At 36.8% G+C, this 26,123-nt stretch overlaps 1 protein-coding gene across 1 annotated transcript in view; it reads left to right on the top strand.

Annotated features, from left to right (window-relative positions):
- Positions 1 to 26,123, top strand: part of HCN1 (hyperpolarization activated cyclic nucleotide gated potassium channel 1) — a 489,521-nt gene that overhangs the window by 312,734 nt on the left and 150,664 nt on the right. The window contains exon 4 of the mRNA XM_064271833.1: positions 8,993 to 9,211. Coding sequence (XP_064127903.1) covers positions 8,993 to 9,211 — 219 coding nt within the window. The remainder of the gene's footprint in view (positions 1 to 8,992; positions 9,212 to 26,123) is intronic.

Here is a 26,123-nt window from a genome sequence, read left to right as displayed (position 1 = left end):
CTATTAAATAAGAGTTTGGATGTAAGATTCAAGCTAATCAGTTAGTCTCTCAGCCTCAAATTATAAATATAGTAGCTTTATAAAACAACAGCAGTACAGTGTACTGGAAAGTAGCATCATTTCTAACAGCCAGAGTGCTTGTTGTTAGGTGCCATCAAGTCAGTTCTGACTCATATCAACCCTATGCACAACAGAACGAAACACTGCCTGGTCCTGTGGCATCCTCACAATCGCTGTTATGCTTCAGCTCACTGCTTCAGCCACCGTGTCGATCCAACTCATTGAGGGTCTTCCTCTTTTCCGCTGATGCCATACTTTGCCAAGCATGATGTCCTTCTCAGACTGATTCCTCCTGACAACATGTCCAAAGTATGTAAAATGCAGTTTCGCCATCCTTGCTTCTAAGGAGCATTCTGGTTGTACTTCTTCCAAAACAGATTTGTTCATTCTTTTAGCAGCCCATGGTGTATACGATATTCTTCGCCAACACCACGATTCAAAGGCATCAATTCTTCTTTGGTCTTCCTTATTCACTGTCCAGCTTTCACATTCATATGATGCGACTGAAAATACCATGGCTTGGGTCAGGTGCACTTTAGTCTTCAAGGTGACATCTTTGCTTTTCAACACTTAAAAGAGGTCCTTTGCAGCAGATTTACCCAGTGCAATGCTTTGTTTTATTTCTTGACTTCTGCTTCCATGGCTGTTGATTGTGGATCCAAGCAAAATGAAATCCTTGACAACTTCAATCTTTTCTCCGTTTATCATGATGTTGTTCATTGATCCAGTTGTGAGGACTTTTGTTTTCTTTATGTTGAGGTGTAATCCAAACTGAAGGCTGTGGTCTTTGATCTTCGTTAGTAAAGTGCTTCAAGTCCTTTTCAGTTTCAGCAAGCAAGGTTGTGTCATTTGCATAACACAGGTTGTTAATGAGTCTTCCTCCAATCCTGATGCCCCGTTCTTCTTCATATAGTCCAGCTTCTCGGATTATTTGCTCAACTGTCTTAGTTTGGAAGCTTAACTGAAATCTGTCCTCTGTGGGTGACCCTGCTGGTGTCTGAATACTGGTAGCATAGCTTCTGGCATCACAGCAACACACAAGCCCCCACAGTAGGAAAACTGACAGATGTGGGGGGCTGGAGTGCTTCGGTTCTACAAACTTGTGACCTCTTGGCAGGTCACTCATGTTCTCTGTCTCACTGTCATCATTTGTCAAATGATGGTAAGAATGATCCTTATGGTTAAACTAATTTAATAATTGGTGCATTAGACCGTTTAGAGTCATGTATGTTATTTATTATCATCACAATGTTTTCAAGTATAACACCGATGTGAGTTTTATCACAGTCAAATTTTCCTGCTTAAGCCCGTTGTTGGCGGGATGGAGTTGTGGGTGGGGGTGGATGGTAGGAATGGTGGGGGCTAAGCAGGAATAAAAGAGGATGTGGTTGTTGTTGTTAGGTGCTGACAAGTCCGTTCTGACTCATAGCAACCCTATGCACAACAGAACAAAACACTGCCTGGTCCTGCGCCATCCTCGCAAGTGTTGCTATGCTCGAGCCCATTGTTGCAGCCACTGTATCAGTCCATCTCATTGAGTGTCTTCCTCTTTTTTGCTGACCCTGTACTTTATCAAGCATGATGTCCTTCTCCAGGGACTGATTCCACCTGATACATGGCCAAAGTATGTGAGACGTAGTCTCACCATCCTTGCTTCTAAGGATGGAGTAGTGGTATAAAATATTGTTTCTCTGCTTGGGACTTCTTTCAGCAGCAGCCTTAGAATTGTGTAGCTGCCACCTAAATAAAAATCCAATATGCTAAATTTTATAGGTCTTATTTCCTCAAAACTATTAGTCTTTATAGTGTATGTATGTATGTATGTTTAAATCCTTGCTTCTATACTACTTCAGTTACTTCAGCTCCTTTAAACTTGTAATAGCTTTTAAATTGACTTATTGTTATATCTATCTTTTTACACCACGGTTTCATAACCTCACTACTGTTGACATCTTGGGCCCAATAATTAAGCCTTTATGTTCAAGGCTGTCCTGTGAATTGTAGGACATTTAGCAGGATTCCTGGCCTCTTTTTTATTCACTAGATGCTAGTGACAACCAAAAATGTCTCCAGATGTTACTTTATGTCCCCTGGTGGACAAAATCAGTCTTGGTTGAGAACCTCTCTACAATTCTGCTTGATCATTCTTCCTAAAGCATAGTTCATATCATTGCCTGCTCAAAAAGTTTCCATGGCTTCCTGTTTTATGCTGAAAATATTCTGACTCCTCAGACTCTGGCCATCACCTATGCTTCCTACCATGTTCCCTGTCCTCTTACACACCTCTGTAGACTGGCTGATCTATGAAAATCTCTTCCAGTACACTTGGATTTTCTAGGTGTTTCGCTGTTCTCAACCACACTCTCCTCCTGAATACTGTCCTTGTTCCACATTCAATAATATACATCTAGATTTTAACTTGCATAATCTGTGGAATTTCTCAAATTTCTTGACATACTAATTCAGTTTAAACTTCTTTTGGAATTGAGAGAGGCCCTTGCCTTCCATACACATTAAAAAAGATTATACAGCCACTGTGATAAAAACATAGACATTTGCACAGAAATAGACAAGTAGATAAGTAAAAAGAAAATAGCAAGCCAGGGAAGAGATCCTAATGTATATGAAAACAATATACAACAAAGGAAGAATTTTATGTTACTGGTGAAATGATGTTTTATTGAAAGTCATAAATTAGCACAAGAAACAATTTGAGATAAAATGAAATGTGAGCTTCACCTTGTTCTAGATTTTTTTAAAAAGATCACATAGTACAAGGTGTAATGTAAAACATAAGATAATAGAATCTCACAAGAATATTTAGGACATGTGACTAATGTAAAATTTAGGGAGCTCTTTTTCACCAATGCAGGGAATCTAGCAGATCACAAAGAAGTGATATGTTTTTTTTTATATATAAAAATAATCAAAATGTTTGTGTGGAAAATTGTATCCTTTAAACAGTCAATAGACAAATGAAATATTATTAATAAATATTTGTATCACGTATCAGTTAAAGTGTTGATATCCAATCTTCAAAGAGCTGTTATTAGTCAGGAAAGAGAAAGAATTGTTTTCACAGAAGAGAAAATCCAATTGGTCAATATATCTGAAAACCTTCTTGAATCCCCTAGTCAGGGAAATGCAAATAAAAGGATCAGTGTATCACTGTTTCCGTGTAGAGAAGACGGTAAAATGATAATAATGTGGGGAAAAGTGTACTTTACTACATTGCTTTTGGAAAATCGATAGCCTTTTTAATCAGTCTGGCCGTATATTTTTAAATCAAATTAAAAACTTCATTCTTTTATCTGACAAATCTATTCCTTGAAATCTGTTTAATAGAAATGAAGGAGGCTGTGTATTAGAAATGTACAAGGCTGTGTATTAGAGAATAGTTGGTACTGGCAAATACTGTGTATTAGAGAATAGTTGGTACTGGCAAAGACTGGAAAACATAGAGAAATGGGTGAATTAACTGTGACATGATCAAAAGTAGACTATTATGTAGCTATAGGAACACTAGATTTTTTGGAGAGATGTTTCTGCAATGAAAGCAACCTGTATAAAAATGTACATAACATTATCTCTTTTGTAGGGAAAAAAAAAAGCCAAAATCCATGTGTGTATATATATGTGTGTGTGTGTAAATATGTGATCATGGAAGAGGTACAAAGGAATCCACACTTGGTTTTTTAGAAGTGTAAGTAGATGGAAAAAGAAGGGAAATAGGGAAAAAAACAAAAATATAAAAGTTGTCCCTGAGTTAAAAAAAAATAAAGTATGTATGATACAAGTAGCTCCTGACTTACCATGGGTTCCATTCAGGTGACTCCATTGTAAATTGGTTCTGATGTAAGTCAAATACCTCATTTTTTCATTATTATTGACTTTTAGTATCAGTATCTTTATAAATCTGGCAGTGTTTTGAACATTATAAAATTCAACGTCTTCAAGTGAACACCTGAGAATAATAACATCAGCAAATTATGCACTGCAAAATATTACTAATGATAGATTAGGGAAAAAAAAAAAAAAACTATTGCTGTCAAGTCAATTCTGACCCATAGCAGAATAGAACTGCCCGATAGGGTTTCCAAGGAGCTGCTGGCGATTCAAACTGCCAGCCTTTTGGTCAATAACTGTATCACTTAACCACTGTGCCACCAGGGCTCTTAACAATAGATAAAAATAATCAACCCGTTGCCATCCAGTCGATTTCGACTCATAGCGACCCTATAGGACAGAGTAGAACTGCCCCATAGAGTTTCCAAGTAGTGCCTGGTGGATTTGAACTGCCCGCCTTTTTACCTTTCGGTTAGCAGCCATAGCTCTTAACCACTACACCACCAGGGTTTCCAATGATAGATAAGATGTACCAAAAAAAAAAAGGATAGTCAGAAGTACAATTCATCATAATTTGAATATGTCATAAATTGGGGACTACCTATATACATTTATCTCAACTCATTTACATGTATGTGTGCCTAAGAGATAAATGAAAATAAAAACAGACACAAGTTTTTACATTCATACAAAACAGTTTAGCCCCTCTCTAGTTGTATAATTTGGGGAAATTGATTTAAAGCCTTCTCCCCAGCTTCACTCTTCTCTCCCTCAAAAACACAGTAACAAACACACACAATGCAAGTGCAGTCTCTACTGGACCCTTGGTTGGACTTTTTCTTTGTTCCTCTTATACTGAGTTTATAAATATATCTGAGCAACGTGCTTTCACTGTGCCCGTGTGTAGAGGTAGGAGTACTCCTTGCATGAGATTTAACATCACAGTTAAAGTGTATTTATTCATCCTTTCAATCAACAATAATAATGCTGGGTGCCTCCACTGAATCATGTAGTTTACACTCCAGATCAAGAGCACTGAGACATGGTCCCTGCCCTAGTCTATGGGGAGATGTAGGCATGTGAGAAGACTGTAATATACAGGGTGGAAGTTGCCATGGCAGGTGAATACCTGGGCACCGCAAGAGCAGGAAAGGGGTTTAAAGCCTGCAAGAAAAGAATCAAGTGGAATTTCTACTTGAATAAAACAAAAAACTCATTGCTTTTGAGTGTATTCTGACACACAGCAACCCTATAGGACAGGGTAGAACTGACCTATAGGGTTTCTGAGGAGTAGCTGGTAGATTCAAACTTCCAGCCTATTGAATAGCAGCTGAGCTCTTAACCACTGTGCTACCAGGACTGCTCTATTTGAATGAATCATAAAAATATAGGCTTTGTTTATTTTTTAGTATTATTTGTAATTAATTCACTTCTAGCATATCAGTAGGTTACTAAATTTCAGTAAGTTAAATGTGTCATTTTAAGTAACATGTGCAGTCAAGAATTTTTCAGAGCACATTCCTTTGTTCATTGACTCCCCCATTTTCTGTTCATGGAGCATCTTGAATTTTGGGCACCTTAAATTCATTCTTGAGAGTAATTATATATTTATGAATATAAAGAATATAAGAAACGAGATCTGATTTCTCCAAAATGGAAACTTGGTCATGAGTTCATTATATTACCTATATAATTTTATAATATAGCATAATATAAAAATAATATTGTTGCATTAAAGTAAATTTTATTTTGACACTCATATGTATATATTTTAATGGTTGATTTAATACAACATCATGACCTCATTTTATAAGCAAATAGCAATGAATTTCACTTTAAGAACCTTAACCCTTTCAACTCAATAAAAAAAAAAAAACCAAACCCAGTGCCATCGATTCGATTCCGACTCACAGCGACCCTATAGGACAGAGTAGAACTACCCCACAGAGTTTCCAAGGAGCTCAATAGAGGTAGTTATTTTCCATTTGGTTAGCAGCTGCATGGAGTTCCAAAGTTTATGCTGTGGGACTTTTAAACTTTATCATTTTCTATTTTTTAAATATAGAAAGCTGATTTTGGTAAACTCCACTAAAAACAATGAACACAAATATACATATCTATTCTATAAATTTTTTAAAAAGTGACTTTAAAATGTCTGATAATTTGAACACCAAAGACACAAGGAATAGCCTAAGAGAAAGAAAGGACCGCATAAACCAGAGACTCCATCATCCTGAGACCAGAAGAACTAGATGGTGCCCGTCTAACACCAATGACTGCCCTGACAGAGAACACAACAGAGAGTCCCTGATGGTGTAGGAGAAAAGCGGGATGCAGACCTCAAATTCTAGTAAAAAGCCCATATTTAATGGTCTGACTGAGACTGGAGGGACCCCAGAGGTCATGGCCCCTGGACTCTCTGTTAGCCCAAGATTAAAACCATTCCCAATGGCAACTCTTTAGAAAAAGATTAGACTAGACTATAAGACATAAAACGATGCTGGTGAGGAGTGTGCTTCTTAGCTCAAGTAGACACATGAAGCTACGTGGGCAGCTCCTGTCTGGAGGCGAGATGAGAAGGCAGAGGGGGACAGGAGCTGGTTGAATGGACACGAGAAATACAGGGTAGAGAGGAGGAGTGTGCTGTTGCATTGCAGGTAGAGCAACTAGGGTCACATAACATTGTGTGTAAGAGTTTTTATATGAGAAAATGACTTGAATTATAAACTTTCACTTAAAGCACACACACACAAAAAAGTGTCCAATAATTAAAAGATTAATTTGACAAAGGCAGAGCCTGCTTTATTGGTATGCAACCCAAGTGGTCACACAGGACCCAATCTCAGAAGGGTCCTATGTTCATTTAATGTCCTGATGTCACCATCTTTAAATTCATTTTTTTTAATCTTATTTATTCTTAATAATTTTATCTTTGAACTTATGTTTTGTAAGGTAAGTCTGCTGGGACAGTGGAGCATGAATGTGAGTGACAGAGCTACTGGGTGCAGCAGTGCACACACAGGTTCGGACCTGCAGGCACAGCAGGCAATATAGTCACCAAGCACTGGGCCTGGCAGCAAGGTGCACATATGCATGCCTCAGTGCAGTCTGGGATGCCATATGCCCCCAATGTGGCCACACCGGAGCTGGGCCCAGGATGGTAGCAGCAACTGCAGCAGCAGAAACAGCAGCAATGTTAGTGGTGACCCTGGGAAACAGGAGGAGCCCTGCTTACTGTAGCACCAGGACCCGTAGTGGGAAGGCCAGCTTGCTCATCAATCCCAGGAGTCCATTCCTACAGTATCTAGACAAATATTAAAACTGCTGCTTAAGTGTCAAGACAGGAACTGCCTGCACTGAGGCAGTACACTTTGTCAGTAAATTATTGCAAAATAAAAATATACACATGGTCATTGCAGTAAGACATATCAGGGAATTGTTGGAATTCTTTTGTTTACAATCTCCAGTTTTGAGAACTGCTTCAACACTGAAAAACAAGTATCTACAAGCTTAGAAGTAGAAATTAATTTAAAGATCTTAATAATAAATAATAATAATAAGTCATCAGCAATTTATCCTTATATGGTCAGAGCCTAAAATATTCTTACCAGCTCTGATAACAGTTGTATCAACAGAAAGATCTTTCTCAAAATTAAAAAAAATAAAAAATTATTTGTGATCTTATATTTGCCAAGAGTAACTGATGTCCCTGTTCTTATATCATTGAACATGAAGTTACTAAACATAAAAATTTTGATGACCTAAGATATGAGTTTGCAGAAAAGCTATCCAGAAAGCTCTTAAGATCAATCAAGGTATTGCATTAATACAGTATCATAACTTACTGTATTATATAGAACTGTGACTCCAAAATATTGTGCTTTGTAATTTATAAGTTTAATTTATTACTTATGTATCAGTCACCCCACCATTACTTTTATAAGTAATAAAATACTTTTAAAAGGAGAGTCTTTATTTTTTTATTACCTTTAACAGCATTTTTTTTCCCCCCCTAGTGTTTGAATTAAGTGAACTACTTTTTCATTCTGCAGTGAGCTTCATAAATTATGTAGTTGGCCCTGGTCTGCAAAGTTTGATGCAAATGATTAAAAAAAAAAAAAACTTTTGAATTTTATCAAAGTGTATAGGTACGACATATTCAACTGCTTATTTTTGTAAAATTTAGCCTGAAATAAACTTTTGATATGACATCAGAAATTACATCTAATAACTAATCTCAAAAGTCAGCCTTTGCTCTTTTTCCCAAAGTGTTTACCCCATTGATATTTTGCCTATTTCATTTTATTCTATTATTTTGTAAAAAGCCAACAAGATTCACCTTTCATCAAACCCTGATATTTGAATTCCAATCTACTTTACTCTGATAGAGGGCTTCATAAAGGATTTTCAATTATGAGACCTGTATTTTCAAAATAAAGTTCTCTGGGTGGCTCAAACGGTTTGTGCTCAAGTACTAGCCTAAACGTTGGCGGTTCTAAACACTCAGCAGTGTGATATATGAATGAAAGGATTATAGCCAAGAAATCACTGTAGAGCTGTTCTATTTAAAACATGGAATTGCCATGAGTCAGATTCAACTCCAAAGCAAGAGGTTTATTTTCAAAACGTGTTTGTTTACTTTTTGTTTTAGAAAGACAATAGGATTAAGAACTATACAAATATGTCCATTTAGATTTTTTAGTCTAAATATCATAGTTTTGTCAAAAAATCCTATCCTTATGACCATATCCTTCACAGCCACCTGTTGCATTTCTCTTCCATTTTTTTATTTTTATGTGATACTCACACCATCTTTCCAAAAGTAATTTTAATTTTAAATTCAGAAAACCTAAAATTGAGTAGAAGAACAATGCACGGATTAACAATTAATTATTTCTATTTCATGATGGTATGCAAGCTCTGAAAAAAACATGAAGTCACTTGGTTAGCAATTTGATTAGCAATCCATTACAAGGATGTTTCTCCACACTCACTATTCTATCATGCTTTCGTCTACAGGTCATACTCTTTTTTCATTCTGTTAACCTAGTGCCTCTGTCTCTTTTCTTTTTCTCTTCTGTTCCAGAACGATTCTTGGGGAAAGCAATATTCATATGCACTCTTCAAAGCTATGAGTCACATGCTGTGCATCGGGTATGGAGCCCAAGCCCCAGTCAGCATGTCTGACCTCTGGATTACCATGCTCAGCATGATTGTAGGGGCCACCTGCTACGCGATGTTTGTCGGCCATGCCACGGCTTTAATCCAGTCTTTGGATTCTTCCAGGCGCCAATATCAAGAAAAGGTAATTTGTTTTATTAAAACAAGAATCATACTAAGCCAATAATGTAAATCGATTTGAATTTTATTTAATATATAATTTGCAAATTAGGCAACACATCTGACTAGAGAATCAAAGTGTTCCAAAGATGAGAAAACCTCCAAAGATGCTCATACCCCACCTTGGGGACATTACCCTGGAAACAGAGCCAGAACAGGGGTTTTGTAACAATTTACCCTAAAAGGCAGCTTGTAATCTGAACTTGAAGTTTCTATTTCCGGGAACTGACTGCAAATAGATAATTTTTCAAAAGAGAATAATGCCTAAAGCAAACATTTTTTACAAATTAAGCTAGGCTATTGTTTGACTCAAAAGTGACTTTCAGGAAACCAGTTTCGTTAAGGCTCAAGGTTCAAATGATCTTTTCAGGGCAATGGCTTGGATGGGTCACTCCAATCTCCCTGGAATCCAGAAATCTGGATTCAGAAGAATTAAAAACTCTGTTTCTGAGCTTTATCTGTAATATCTTCAACCAGCTAGTTTGTGAATTCAATTAATTGTGTTCCGGCTAACTAACTCTGTCAAAAATATAATGAGATAAGATGTTTAGGAAAGTTATAATCTGTGTTCATATTTTGAGATCTCTTCAAGAGGATCCTCATAGTTTCTATTTGTTTTCAGTTTTCTCTCTTGAATAATAAATTAAAAAGAAATAAATCTGACTTTACCTCTACAGAAAAAAATTAGTTCCATGTCACAAAATGTGTGTAGCTGATTTCATGTATCATGCTCTATCATATTTCAACAGTTAAAATGATGTAAACTGTTCTCTAGTATATGTTAGAACAATATGTTAGCTGATTAAGTGGCGAGAGGCAGCCATTGGCACATGTCCCTTATGCCTCTCCACATGCTGTATGCATGATTTATATGACAATCCATATGCTTAGTTGAACATATGTTGCCCTTATATCTAGATAAGTCACCACAGCCTCCAGTCTTAAAAATGCATATTAACAGCTGCTGTCGTGCATTCTCATCCACAATGTGCTAATTAAAGTGATCATTACTCTAAACTTCTCTCAAAAGAGGAAAAAAATAAATATATGCAATGATTTATTCATTGGCTCTTTTTTCATATGCTAAATTACTTTGCTGGGCTAACCCTTAGGTAATAGGACAGAATTTACATTCATGACTAAACATCAGTAACTTTGTGACCAATAAAAAAAAAGAATATTCCTTAACTAAAGGGAGAATTTACCATTCAGGGACTCTGTTGAAAATGCCCAAGTATAGCATGCACCTTGTTGAAGGTGGTTTTTTAAAGTAATGGTTAAAATGGTTCTGGAATACTTCTGGTGAGTGATAACAACTTAGACTCATAATTATTTTCCAAAGAATAAGAGGTCATTTTGGTTCTTGCTTTATTTACAGAAGTTTTCAACACTATAATCACGCAATAGGAGACAGGAAACCTAAATACTTTATTTCCCACGAATGTAATTATACTGTCACCAACTATTACAGTGAACAAGTTGGTATTATATTACTGAAGTAACGAAAAGATGAACTGCCAAAATTGCTTTGAGGTTCATTTTAAAATAAAACCTCCAGTTAAATTGGAAAGAACAAAGAGCATAGGAAGGAAGCAGAGACTTTATACAAAGATGACATTGACTGAAAATTATACACTCAAAGGTATTTGGGCTGATTTTACAGGGATTTAAGACTACACCAAGGTATATGTGAAGCTTCTGTTAACTATTTCTTTTTCCCCTTGAGTTAATATTGTTTTTAATTAAAAAAAAAAGTTTCTTTCCCTCCCTTGCTGTTTTGTCTGCATGGTCACTACGTATTTTTCTTAGTAACAAAACAAAACAAGTCTTTAATTCCCAGGATTGCATTGATTAGCATTGTATTAATAATAAATGAATTCACCATTTTTATGTTTTTAAACTTGCTATATAAGCCAAGTTTAACTTGGGACTCCAACTTTTTCAAGTATGTTATCATAGACATTTATATGCAAAAATATTACGATGTTTGCCTTAATTCCAGTCATCAAGTTCTTTATCTTAAAAGTGGTAAATAATAGAGAATAAGAACACTGGAGTAACCTTTTGTTATTCTCTGACATTTGGAGCAGCTGATTAAAAGAATATAAATAAATTTTTGTCTCCAAACCAAGATTTGTCAAGAAGCTTGGTTCTAAAACACTACTATTTCTAGTCAGGCAGCAGTATAATTCAAGACATGTCTTAAAGACATTTTGTTACTTTATTACTTTTTTCTTTTAGGAACAATATATGTCTAATCTTCATTTCAACATTCTGGGATAGCTTCACATAGTGTCCAACTGATTTGCAGTTTCTTTTGTGATTGGCAATGTATTTTTAAATTATTCTCTAGGCAATATTTGTTTAGGTGTATTGGAACTATCTGCCACAAATACCTGCAAAATTAATATTGGTGTTATTTTCATTACCATGTACCTACTAATAACATGCTTTTTTATGTAAAAGAAGCAAACTCCAACTAATAACTTCTATAGTCAGCACTCAGTTGCTAGTGGGATTCAACTGATCTACTCTAGAGTTCACTCCCAGACATAACATTCAACCACCTTTCCATCATTCATGATACAGTTTGGCTCAAATGGACATACTGATCAAGTGCAGTCGGCTACAAGTCATCCTGCCCACTGCTTAAGTTTGGAATCTCAGAGTTATTTAATTCTTCCTTCCTAGGGAATAGCTCTTCATTCTGCATCTCCTAACCTGAAGTGGATCTGTAATTTCAAGCAGTAGCATAGGGTTCACTGACGATGAGATCCTTTTTAATGCAATATGGAAATACTAATAATCTGGTAGGACTATAGGTTTTATCTCCATGAGAGTATGTAAAGAGTTATTATTGTCATCACCATCATCATCATCATTATTTTCTCCTTTGACAACAAAATGCATGATGATCTTGATACTGTTATGTTGCAGATTAAACTTTGGTTTGACTAAATTTGTACTGCTGATTTCATGGGCTATCATGTTTTGTATTTGCTAGATTTTCCCATTCTTTAGGATGTATAGATTTTATGGTGTGGGAGAGGGAGTATTTAAAATGTGCCTCCCTCAATGTGCTTCTCCAGGTTAGCAGTAAACTGCATGGTTTCTTTAACTGGTATATTGAACAAGCACAATTTGAGATATAACCAAAAACAATTGTATTTTTGTCTCCAGCTGCCATTTTAACTATATGTATGTAGTGATGCTAATCCTTTTTTCTATTTTTAGATGGAGACTCTGGCAAATCTCTTTTTTTTTTTTTGCTCAGCCTTGGTTGAATTGTTCAGTTCTTTCCATTTTAAGTCCCATAGACATACTCACTACGGTAATTAGGTTGCTCACTCTTGTGCAAAAAGGAATAGTCTGGATTTGGCTTAACGTTAAATGCTTCCCCACACTTCACCCAGAGCTTTTTCAGGATGGAAGCCAGGAGTGGAGAGGGTGGACTTACTCCTTAGGCTTTCATCTCTCTTTTCTCTCAATCCTCCCAGGAGCTGCTGTTTGTCTTCTCTTCAGGATGCAAGAGAGAAGGAGGGAGGAAAGAGAAAGCAAGCAGCAGTTCTTAAGGGCCATGCTAGGTGTGTTAAGCTAGTGTCCCTGGGTGGTCCTGGTAGATGAGTAAAGCTGACACTTCCCTTGAGACCACCTTGGGCTTTTTAGGGGAACCCTGATGAGCCCTTCTCCTGCAGGCCCCTAGATGAAGCCCTAAGAATCTGGCAATACATCTCTGGCCTCTTTCTGCTGTGAGTTTCGAACTCTACCAAGAAACACTCTTGACCGGACCCAAGATGCTAATGCTGGTCCTCCTGCAGGGCCCAGATCCAGCCCACAGAGAAGCATTCATACATCCTTCTCACAGATCATCCCTTAGCATTCTCCTACCTCCTTCCACCAAAGTAGCAGGAAGCCTGTATCTAACCTTCTCTAATTCCTTAGGAGGAGACAGATCCCAGTCCAAAAACTATTTATGTGTTTTCATATGCGGTTTGGAAATCCTGGTGGTGTAGTGGTTAAGTGCTACAGCTGCTAACCAAGAAGTCAGCAGTTCAAATCCACCAAGTGCTCCTTGGAAACGCTATGCGGCAGTTCTACTCTGTTCTATAGGGTCGCTTTGAGTCGGAATCAACTCGACGGCAGTGGGTTTGGTTTTCTGTTTTCACATGTGATTTAGGCCCCAGACCCATGTCTCCTAACTATGTGAACCTACTTCAAAGATACCCAAGTGATTATCTTGAAGCACTCTCTCCCAGAGACCTGGTGTTAGAAGGGAGCCTTCCCATACCTCACTGCAAAGAGGGAGGGAGGAATTCACAGCAGATCAACCACCCTCTCCAAAGAAATCTACTCCCTCATCCTATCAGCAAAATTCTCACTCTGCTCTCTGATCTGTCTGTGCAACTTTGATGAGGCTGAGGCCTCTAAGAGTCTTGATCCTTCGACAGCCTTTTAAAATTGTACACATGCATGTGAGTGAGCACTTATACAACCAGTATTTTGATATTTTTCATAATAGCACCTCTGAATATAAAGCAGAAAATGTCATTCCTACTCTAACATCCTTCTAAACTTTATGGTACCTCTCTTCTCAAAGCCTTTTACACAAGTAATGTCAAAAATTATCATATTAAAAGTAAAAATAGTTCCTTAGTCAAATAAGTTTGAAATTGTTAATTGAAACAATGTTATCGAAATTCTTTTGGTGTATAAACTTTGACCCCAAACATTTGTCCTGTTGTCCCTGCCCTCCACTCCAATGCCGCAGCATTTTAAGCCATTAATGCTCAAAGGAATAAACTTTGACAAATACCTCCCACAGTGACTATTCCTTTCTTTTTTAACTGATGTTGGATGGCTACCCTCTTTTCTGGATATACCTACAGTTCATCTAGCCTTCATGAAATGAAAATGCTTTTTGTCTATTTTGTTTCCTTATTCTACTCCCTCTTAGTTCAGACATTTGGGTACCCCGGGGAAATCAGCTATTGTTTTCAAGTCTTGTAACTCTCTTTCCTGTCAAATAATTATATAGTGATAGCAGCTTTTACATGTGCAATTTTCCCTCTGTAATGAGCAAGAATTTTAACACAATACACATCATGAACTTAGAGTAAGAGATTTTCAACTCACCTTGGTATACCTGATATACAGTAAGGCTTGTTAATGTGAAATTTGAATCCAACTAGAGAATTGCTTTAATTATGTAAGGAAATTGTCAAATCTAAATACCTTTCTACACTGAATAGCTTCCTGAATCCAGGAAGCAGAGTGTATAAATCCAAGGCAGGTGCAGGAATGGTTGTTTAAATAGACTATGTTTTCTAACGTTAGAGTGCAAGGCACTGAATCAATGTCACTCCTGACTTCAAATATCGATTATGTCATATAAAATCCAAAATATCATGGAGACTCAGTTTATTGATGATATAAAAATGCTAAACTCACCCTAGAGGACAAAGTGACCAACTTTTGTTCGTCTCTGAAAGAATATATATGACTTCCATTAAAGGCACTTTGATTTAAAAAGTTACAATTTCACATAAGTAGTATCTGAATCATACAGTGAGTTATATGTAATTCCATTTGAGACCATATTGAATCATATGGTTCTATGTAATCATACCAAAAATATAGTGTCCTAAACCTAGTAATTCACAAAAATATTTTTTGTTAGTTTGTTTTTTTGTTTTGGAGATTTTAATCAGCCAAAGAGCCTTCTGCTATCTTTGTAAATGAAAGGACTATAATCAGGACTGTCACGTTATAGGTATACACACTTTTTTTAAATCAGCCTAATCTTTCAAATTTGTATAAACTAATAGCACCCCAAAGACATACAAAAATCTAGGCACCAAGGCCCACTCTCTTTGCATGCTATTCAAATTCCATTCAGAGTAGAGCAGATTTCAATTCTTCTAAAATTAAATACTTAAGGTTATTAAATTCTCTTGGTAGTATGGCCATCAAGAGCAATTTGATGGAGGAAGAGTGGCACCAGATCTGCTTTTAGACTTCTACAGATCTCTCAACCAAATCTCTTTTCCAGCCAGCTAACCATCGTTCTCAAAAAAACAAGTGATTCTCACCTGCCACGCTTCACATTACCCTCTGTTCCTTGCCTTACATACCTTTACCTCCTCTGCTGCTTACATAGATTCTGCCCATCCACTTGGAATACAGGCCAAAAGGCTACAGAGTCTTCCCTGATCATCCCAATCTATAGTGGTCTGTTTACTATGTATATTCTATCTGTCCAGGTGGAGTAAAAGCACCATGATGGGAAGGTCTGAGTCTTCTGCTTTTGTGTATATGTCAGCCCCACACAGAGAAACCTCAGTAATATGATGCTCATGATACAACAGTGCTCAGATTTGAAAGTGAGGATTAAAGATGTTTATGAATATCTGACCTTTTTTCCAAGATGCAAATAGCAATGTTGTTGTTATGTGCCGTTGAGTCCATTCCGAATCATGGAGACCCAATGTGTACAGAGACTCTACTCTGGGTTTTCAAGGCTGTGACTTTTCAGAAACAGACTGCCAGGCCTTATTTCTGAGGTGCCTCTGGGTGGGTTTGAACTGACAACTTTTCAGTTAGTAGTCCAGCATTTAATCATTGTGCCATCAGTAGGAGTTAACAATTTGAACTTTTTTTAATGTTCTGTCAATTAAGTATACGTGGAAACTTCTTATACTACTTTCTCTTCCTTTTCCACCTCTTTCTCTTTCTCTTCTGTTTATTTCCATGTATGTAAACATATTGCCTCAGGTGTTTTAGCAAGGGCTTGTTTTTTTTGTTTGTTTCTTTGGTTATTTTGCTTTAACACAGATCGTCATTTTTTGAAAACTAAGTTTTCGTTATGTTTCGCTTCTGGAGTTGTGAGATTGCTTTCCTTGTATCTCAAAGAAGTATCCTATCAAATCGCCTCTAATCAGGGTTGAAAGCCACTTCTTAGTTGCTAGGTTGATCAGGGGTGTGTTCTACCTCAGGACATCCAAACCGATAGAGTCTCTTGTCTCAGAAAGATGAATGAGAGTTTGTCACTGCTGTCATGTAATTCTCAGTCCTCAACTTAAAAAAAACGTAGACTGTATGACCAGAGTAAAGTCTGAGCAAGGAGGAACAATTTGTAGTAATGGCCATGATAGCTTATAAATAATACTATTATTCAGTTAAAAACAAAACAAACGAACAAAAGTTACAACTTGTTTTGCAACCTGTTTTCATTATATCAAGAAAAGGATTCAGGTGAGTTGCTAATTTGGTTTACTGTGTTTTAGAGAATTACAGTAGTATTTGTCTTCTGAAGAACAGAGAAGCCTTAAAGTTACAATTTATCTTAACCTAGGAAAATAATACTGATTCAGAGGACTTAAAGGAAAAATGACTTGAGATCCTAATTTTAACTGGGATCATACTTAGCGGAAGAGAGAGCTCTAAAACCCAGGTGCGTTCAGCAAAAATGTTTCACTTGTTTTCTTCAAAATTCATAAATTGTTTCTTCCTTCCGTTAGAAGTGAGAATGCCATGAGCAGAACTCCCACATAGTTCCTTAATGAGTCAGAAAGGTTTCCATTAGGCTGCACTATATACTTTTGCTTCGTGGGAGGTGAATTTAGTACTGCCAAATGTTCCCAGGCCAGGGAGATACTAGGGCTGTATCTTAGTCATCTAGTGCTGCTGTAACAGAAATACCACAAGTGGATAGCTTTTACAAAGAGACATTTATTCTCTCACAGTCTAGTAGGTTAGAAGTCCAAATTTAGGGCATCAGCTCCAGGGGATGGCTTTCTCTCTCTGTTGGCTATGGAGGAGGATTCTTTGTCATTAATGGTCAAGGAGCTTCTGAGGCGCAGGGACCCTGGGTCCAAAGGATGTGCTCTGCTCCCCATGCTGTGTTCTTGGTAGTATGAGGTCCCCCTCTGCTTGCTTCCCCTTCCCTTTTATCTCTTGAGAGATAAAAGGTGGTACAGGCCACACCCCAGGGAAACTCCCTTTACCTTGGATCCCGGAGGTGACCTGAGTAAGGGTGGTATTCAATCCCACCCTAGTCCTCTCAACATAAAATTACAATCACAAAATGGATTCCCACACAATACTGGGAATCATGGCCTAACCGAGTGGATACACACATTTTTAGGGGACATAATTCAATCCATGACAGGCTGGGACTATCTGAGGTTCTCTTCCAGGAAACAGACAGCAGTCCACTAGCCCTCTGATTAGATTAATACAGCCACTTGAGATGCTAACAAATCAGGTTCTTTGCAGAACAATGATACTTCACATTCTCGGCTAGAAAAAGTAATTGTTCCATGAAATAGGTATTATTATAAAAGTTGGAGCAAAGGAATTGAGAGAAATGAAAGCTCTTAGTTTAATTAAATAAAAAATAGAATATTGCCATATATAAATCTTTTATACCACCCTTTTCAATCTTTATAATCTGCTATACTAGCTAAGGAGTGTGGTATCCACTTTCTTTCAGCTGTAATTCCTGTACCAATACTCTAGGCTATATGATGGCATTTCCCACATGTATACGACGGCAGTGGGTTTTTTTGGTAATGCAAGTATTCATCATTTCAGGACTCTGCAAAGCACTAAAGATTGTCCTCAACCTTCATTTAGTTCTGTGCAGTTTATGTTACATCATTTATACTGTGTGACATATTATTGTTATGACTCTAAAGTAGAGTTGCATTGTTCAAGATTTTCTTTTAATGACTGATCTATGGATTTAATTTTTTAGTAATGTTTAGATTTTCATTTAACTTTATCTCTGAAGTTCTCCTTCAAGTGTTTTGCTTTTGTCGTATTTAAGTTTCTTATATATCATAATATATCAGTGTACTATTAACCACTTTCAGAGGAGCCTTGGTTGCACATGGTTAAGCACTTGCTGCTAACCAAAAAGCAGCAAACCCACTGGCTGCTCTGTGGGAGAAAAGACCTGGTGGTCTGCTCCCATAAAGATTACAGCCTGGGAAACCTTATGGAGCAGGTCCATTGTGTTACATGGGGCCTCTATGAGTCAAAATTGACTTGTCAGCACACAACAGCAACAGGCAGTTTCCAAGTGCAGAAGCTGGTGACCAGAGAGCAATTAGATACAAGAATCCACAATAGACAAGAATCACTCTGCATGTAACTTGCATTTTGTTAGCCTGATCACTGGGATCCATTTGAAATGGGCCTTGAAGAAATAAGAATTTAGAGAGCAGGGATAGACTCACCATGGGAGAATGTCTCAGAAAAGAGCCCTAATTTGAAAAAATTACTGGCAGACAGAACAAAATGTGCCAAGGCCCAGAGGTGGAGATTGTGGAGAATACTGAATAGTTTCCATGAAGCAAAAGCTACCTTGCAGGGAAGAGTGTTAAATAAGATGGGTTATGACCTATTTAAGAATGGGGACCAATACACCTCATGTGAAGCCACCACCTGTCTGTCAGTGGAGGCTTGCATGTTGCTCTGATGCTGAATAGGATTCAACAGAGCTTCCAGGCCTGGCCATCTCCTTCTGAAAATCAGCCAATGAAAACCCAGTGCCAAAATGGTGCAGGCAGCATTTTGTCCCATTGTGCATGAGGTCACTAAGTGTCGGAGGCTGACTCGAGAGCAGCTAAAAATAAAAATGACAACAACACCAAGAATAGTCTTGAATACTGGAGTAATGAGATTGTGCACCAGAATAAAAGATATCCCTTGCAAAATTTTAGCAATGGGTTGTTGCATAAGAAGCATCTTTAAAATAAATGAATCACAGAGGCTAATCCTAACCTAGGATTTAACCATGTTCAAATAGATCACTTTCATAAATGTTTACTGATAGAATTATCAACACAAAAATATTAAGCAGTAACTTCAGCCTTTTCAATAGAGTGACACTTTGATTAATAAAACTACTGGAAGCTACATTTCTTTATAAGAACATAGCATCCAAAATACTTTTCAGAGATAAGAAATCATGCAAGTTGAGTTTAAATGATCAATTTTGTTTCTAATCAATCAATATTTAGCAAATGTTTATTATATGTTAGGCCCGCTGCTAGATGCTGGACATACAAAGTGAGCAAATAGACGTTATGAAGACTGAAGATGTCAAGGATTTCATTATACTTAGATTCATGATCAACGCCCGTGGAAGCAGCAGTCAAGAAATCAAATGATGCATTGCATTGGGCAAATCTACTGCAAAAAATTTCTTTAAAATGTTAAAAAGCAAAGATGTCACTTTAAGAATTAAGATGTCCCTGACCCAAGCCATGGTAGTTTCAATCACCTCATATGCATGCAGAAGCTGGACAATGAATAAGGAAGATGTAAGAATTGATGCCTTTGAATTGTGGTATTTGTGAAGAATACTGAATATACCATGGACTGCCAGAAGAATGAACAAATCTATCTTGGAAGAAGTACAGCCAGAATGCTCCTCAGAAGCAAGGATGCCAAAGCTGTGTCTTACATACTTTGGACATGTTTTCAGGAGGGACCAGTCCCTGGAGAAGGACATCATAATTGGTAAAGTAGAGGGTCAGCAAAAAAGAGGAAGACCTTTGATGAGATGGATTGACACAGTGGCTGCAACAGAGGGCTCAAACACAGCAGTGATTGTGAGGATGGCGCAGGACTGGACGGTGTTTTCATTCTGCTGTACATAGGGTCACTGTTATTCGTAATCAACTGGAGGGCAACAGGAGTAAAGTCATTTCCATTTTGTTTGTTAAGCAATGGAGAGCCTTTGAAACTTTAAATTGTATGGTTTGACTCTATAAGAAGGTAGAAAATGCAGAATGAGGAGATATATGAAGAAAGAAATGGCAGAGAACAAAATAAAGGGGAAAACTTACATCTACTATTAAGCCATTTGATGAGTAAGCTCTATTGTTAAACTTGGAATGGATTATCTAGTACACTTCTTATGTACTGTGCCTTGTCTGCCAGGGGTAATGAAGTTTCTTTAAGTAAATCACCAATGGAATGTGTTATCTGTATTAACAGAAATGTTTTTAGCTGCCATACGGTAGATTTGGACTCATGGTGGCCCCATGTATTACAGAGTAGAGCTGTGCTATAGGATTTTATTAGCTGTAATCTTAACAGATTTTCTTTTGCAGCAGATTAGCCCAATGCAATGCGGGCAAATCTGCTGCAAAAGAGCTCTTTAAGGTGTTAAAAAGCAAAGATGTCACCTTGAAGACTAAGGTGCACCTGACCCAAGCCAAGGTACTTTCAGTTGCATAATATGCATGTGAAAGCTGGACAATGAATTAAGGAAGACGGAAGAAGAATTGATGCCTTTGAACTGCGGTGTTGGCGAAGAATATTGAACATGCCATGGACTGCCAAAATAACGAACAAATCTGTCTTGGAAGAAGTGCAACCAGAATGCTCCTTAGAAGCAAGGATGGTGAAACTGCGTCTTGCATACTTTGGACATGTTGTCCGGAGGGATCAGTCCCTGGAGAAGGACATCATGCTTGGCAAAGTACAGGGTCAGCGGAAAAGAGGAAGATCCTCAATGAGGTGGAATGACACAGTGGCTGCAACAATGAGCTCGAGCCTAATGACGATGTAAGGATGGCACAGAACAGGGCAGTGCTTCCTTGTGTCATACATAGGATCACTATGAGTCAAAACCAACTTGATGGCACCTGTAATGGATAGAATTGTTTCCCCAAAAAATATATCTCAACTTGGTTAGGCCATGATTCCCAATATTGTGTGGTTGTCCTCCATTTTGTGATTTTCCTATGTGTTGTAAATCATAATCTCTGCCTGTGGTTGAAGAGGATTAGGGTAGGATGTAACACCCTTGCTCAGGTCACATCCCTGATCCAATATAAAGGGAGCTTCCCTGGGGTGTGGCCTGAACCACCATTTATCTTATCAGAGATAAAAAAAAAAAAAAAGCAAACAGAGAGTTGGGGACATCCTACCACCAAGAAAGGAGTGCTGTCCTTTGTACCCAGGGTTCCTGCACAGACAAGCTCCTATGCCAGGGGAGACTGATGTCAAGGCCCTTCCTCCAGAGACAGCAAAGAGAAAAAGCCTTCCCCTGGAGCTGATGCCCTGAATTTGGACTTCTAGCCTACTGGACTGTGAGAAAATAAATTTCTCTTTGTTAAAGCCATCCACTTGTGGTATTTCTGTTATAACAGCACTAGATGACTAAGACCCAAAAAAGACAGCACCTAATAATAACAACAACAATTTTAACAGAAGCAGATCACCAGGCCTTTTCTTTTGTGATACCACTGGGTGAGTTTGAATCATCAACCTTGAAGTTAGCAGTTGAGCACAAGCTGTTTGCACCACGTAGGGACCTTATCAAGAATATATCTTGTATAAAAAAAAATCCACTGTATAAAAAATTTGTATGTAAATACTTTAATTTCCTCTGGCTTTTAAATTATGATCTGATCATTCTGAATCGTTAACTGAGATTTCCCATCATTTTCAATATGTATCAGAAATTATGTTAAGTCAGAATATTTTTTCTCTGAAGAATATATGAAATAAGAATTCATGAGTTTTGCACTGAGTGTATCGATAGTGTGAATTTATGTATAAATTAAGAGCTTTTCATATACAAATGAAGCAAGTATAATCCTCTTCAACACAAAAAAAAAATTAACCTTTTTTTCTGAGTATACCAATAGTTTACTTGAAAGGCACCAACATATACCCAGGTGATAATATAAGATACATGATCACATTCCACATTCACTGCTTTAGCTTTGCCAGGTCAAATTATCTTTGAATATTATACTCATTTTAAAAAAAATGATGTCTTGCTGCCCTCCTGGTTCACTATTAAAATTAATGAACCAAAAATTTGAAAGTTATTTAAGTAATTGGGAAAAATGGTTGTTAAAATACTTAGCATTAGCATATTTGAGGAAAAATGATCTTAGATTTCAGTATTATGGTTTACAAAGTGATATTTAGGGAGAATCCAAGATGTCTATTAATTGATACAAATAGACTACTTCCGCTTTTTTCTCTAATGAGAACATAATGTGTTATGATTTGTTTTTTCAAATGAACAGTTTATAATTAGAGTAGTGAATTATTTTTTAGTTGTTTACAGAAAGATCTTCCTTTTTTGGAGCTCAGGTTGCTAGTAATAATGGCTCTTTGAACGTAGTGGAAAAGAAGCAGATGCATAGCTGCTAAAGGTAGGTGTGTAGAGAGGAACCAGGAAAAAATGAAAGAATATAGGAGCAAGCCAAGAACAGGAAAATGATAAAAATGATATTCAGCAATAAAAAGGCCAGCATCATGGCACAATGCAGTGGAGGATCACGCCTCCATATGCTCCAAAAACAAAACAAAACCCATTGTTGTCAAGTTGATTCCAACACATAGTGAACCTATAGAACAGAATAGAACTGTCCCATAGGGTTTCCAAAGAGCAGCTTGTGGATTTCCACTGCTGACCTTCTGATTATCAGCCGGGGTTCCCATACGCACCAGTAGCTTTCAACTGGGCTAAATGAGGCTCTGGATGAAGGGCTCACATCCCTCGTTGGTGCACTGCCAAATTTTGATCAATTCTTAAAATGTACTTTTACTACATTGAGAGTTCCTTCTGATTTGGTCACATCCAGCAGGCAGGTTATAGAGTTGGGAAGAGGCACAGAATCACGTGCTTGACTGTAATGCACAATGCATGCTTCCTGGAGTAGCAGTGGATGTTCTCAAACAGCCACAGAGGGCTCTAGTAGAATGTGGTAATTGTAAAACTTTGTTTTCCATTTCCCTAAAACTTCCTTTTTATTGTCAATTGCATCCACCATTTAATTCCTCCAGATTTTTCACCAAATATTTTTAGTATTTAAAAATGTACTGTGGCTACAGGAATTTTGGAAACCGCCGAGGCATACTTTGAAAAAGGTGGCAAACACTGCTTAAAATATAAGGAAAATTTATAACTGATTTGAGGAATGATTATACTCAAATATGCTAAAATGTTTTTAAAGAGTGAAAGTCTTGATTCCCTGCAAGTTTCACTTATTGGAATACTTTGTTCCCTGATTGAATGACTCATTTTTCCAGCATACTTGGCAATAATACTATAGCCTACTCGTCATGCAAGCCATGGGAAGTTATATGTTGGAGAGATCACAAATTTAAGAAATTAAATTTCCAAATCAGTTCTACTCTCTTCTTATAAATGTTTCAGATGACTAGCTTCTAAACTTCAAAAAATTAACAAAGTATTCCTTATGCAGTTCCAATGATAATCCATTCTATTAACAATGTGAAAATCCAGAATAAGAGAATACTATATCACTATATTTATGAAAATATTACAGTATATTGTCCCATTTTTCATCCTAGTTTTAGACATTAATAACTAGAAGTTATACACAACACTAAAGAACCATAACAGAAATTGTCAGTGTTCTGAGTATGAGTATGGAAGTTGATAACCAGTATTTGTACATTCTTGCATTTTCAATTGCTTCATTATCATCCAGATAATTGGTGCTTATAGACAACCTTAAGACAAGTATTGTCTTTTATCTTAAAAACTGTCATGTTAAATTTTTGATGTCTTCAGTACTTGAAAGAAGGAAGATTCTTCTGTTTAAGTATCATTTTTATGATTTATTCTCAATTAATGTTTTAGAGATAACAAATTGGGAGTGCAGAGAGCTTAGATTATATTCCCCATTCACACATCTAACAAAGTGGCAAAGATACAACAGGAACAGAGTTCTTAGTTTCCAACCCAGTGTGCTTTGGAGAAATGTGTAGGTGATTGTCATTGTTGTTGTTTTATTAGGTGCCCTCAGGTTGATTCTGACTCATATGGACTACATGTGACAGAGTTAAACTACCCCATAGGGTTTTCTTGGCAGTAATCTTTACAAAAGCAGATCGCCAGGTCTTTCACCCAAGGGTTGGCTGGATCGGTTTGAACTGCTAACCTTTCAGTTAGCAGGTGAATGTTTAACTGTTTGTGCCACAAAGGCTCCTTTCGTAGGTAATTAAAGAGTATCAAACTTTCAGAAGTATTTTGCATATCAGCCTTTGCATTGTCTTTCAACATCCAGAAATCTATCATAACATTTGTTACAGATTGAATTGTGTCCCTCAGAAATGTGTATTAACTTGGCTAGGCCATGATTCCCGGTATTGTGTGATTGTCCACTATTTTGTGACCTGATGCGATTATCCTATGTGTTATAAATCCTAACCTCTATGGTGTTAATGAGGCAGGATTAGAGGCAGTTATGTTAAAGAGGCAGGACTCAATCTACAGGATTAGGTTGTATTTTGAGTCAATCTGTTTTGAGATATAAAAGAGAGAAGCAGAGAGGAGAGGGACCTCATTACCACCAAGCAAGAAGAGCCAGGAGCAGAGTATGTCCTTTGAACCTAGGGTTCCTGCTCTGAGAAACTGCAGGTCCAGGGGAAGATTGATACCAAGGACCTTCCCTCAGAGCCAACAGAGAGAGAAAGGCTTCTCCTGGAGCTGGTATACTGAATTTGGACTTTTAGCGTACTAGACTGTGAGAGAATAAATATCTCTTTGTTAAAGCCATCCACTTGTGGTATTTCTGTTACAGCAGCACTAGATAACTGAGACAACACCCAAAGAATACCCCATTGTGAGCTAGAATTATTATTTTAAGATCGTGCCATTTGGATAAACACAATTTCATTTGAAAAAAAGGTAGTGATGCCAAGGTTAAACATTTGATGAGCAAATTAATTATATTCCTCCCTGGCTTTAGTGAACTGTATTTAGTGAACTAGAGTGGAAATGGACATTGAATTCAAATATACATAACTTTTTCCTTAAAAAAATATGTTTAAACAGTGTTGTTTAGGCAATTTCAATTGTGTAAACAGTGAGTCTACACTTTAGAAAATCAATTTTCATGATTTTTATTGATATGGTAAAATAGTACCCAAAGGACATGAAAATATGAATACAAGAAAATATTGTTCCAAAGTTTGTTTGTTTGTTTTTTTTTAATTACGTTTTATGTAATATAGGTATCATTCAGATGAATGTGGGGGCTGTTAATATCCTATCACATTTATCCATCAGATTTGTGCACAAACCTTTCATTATCTGAAAGGAAATGTACTTGGCATTGGAAACAGTTTTACAAAACACCTAGTTCTGCATACAGATCTAAAGAGACATGTGAGCATTACATAGCTATTAATCATTTACCATTAGAATCTTGCAAAAACCCTTAGATGAGATTTTTTTTTTTCTTATTTTGCATATGGATAAATTGTGATATAAATGCATCATAAAACTTTTCCCAGAACATGGAGCATGTCACTATTTTTAGAAAATAAATAAATACAGTAACTTCCATAGGTTTCCTAGCAGCTGTTTATTTGTCTCTCAAATGTTGTACAAGTTTACTGTTTTCTTGTTGTTTCTCTGTAGTAGAAGAGTATGGAAATATAGCTTGGTTTACAAAAGAAACAAGAGAATCTTTTATAATTTTAATATTAAAATATTGCTGAAAACTATTAAGGACTTTTTGACATTACCTGGAAATCACCCAAGCTATATATTTTTTTATGTTTAATATATGAAAGCTAGATAGTTTTTTTTTTTTTTTTCCTCTCTCATGGGATTTAAACCTAGTTATAGATTTTGAAATTATGGACTAATGTTTTAAAAATATAATTGTTTATATTTTAAGAAGAATTAGCACAAAATATTACAAAATTAAAAAAAAAAGGGTGGTGGCAATAAAACCTCCTAAAAATATCTATACAAATTACCAGAATACATGATTCAAATTTTGTTGCGTTTTTAAAATAACATTAACATAATTGTTCAATAAAGCCTCAGCAAATACAAAATCAACAGCAATGAAAAAGAGGAA

Source organism: Loxodonta africana, chromosome 2 (assembly GCF_030014295.1).
Source record: "Loxodonta africana isolate mLoxAfr1 chromosome 2, mLoxAfr1.hap2, whole genome shotgun sequence".
Classification (NCBI taxonomy): Eukaryota; Metazoa; Chordata; class Mammalia; order Proboscidea; family Elephantidae; genus Loxodonta; species Loxodonta africana.
The sequence above is the reverse complement of the archived record's forward strand: the minus strand, read 5'-3'. Positions and strand labels throughout refer to the sequence as shown.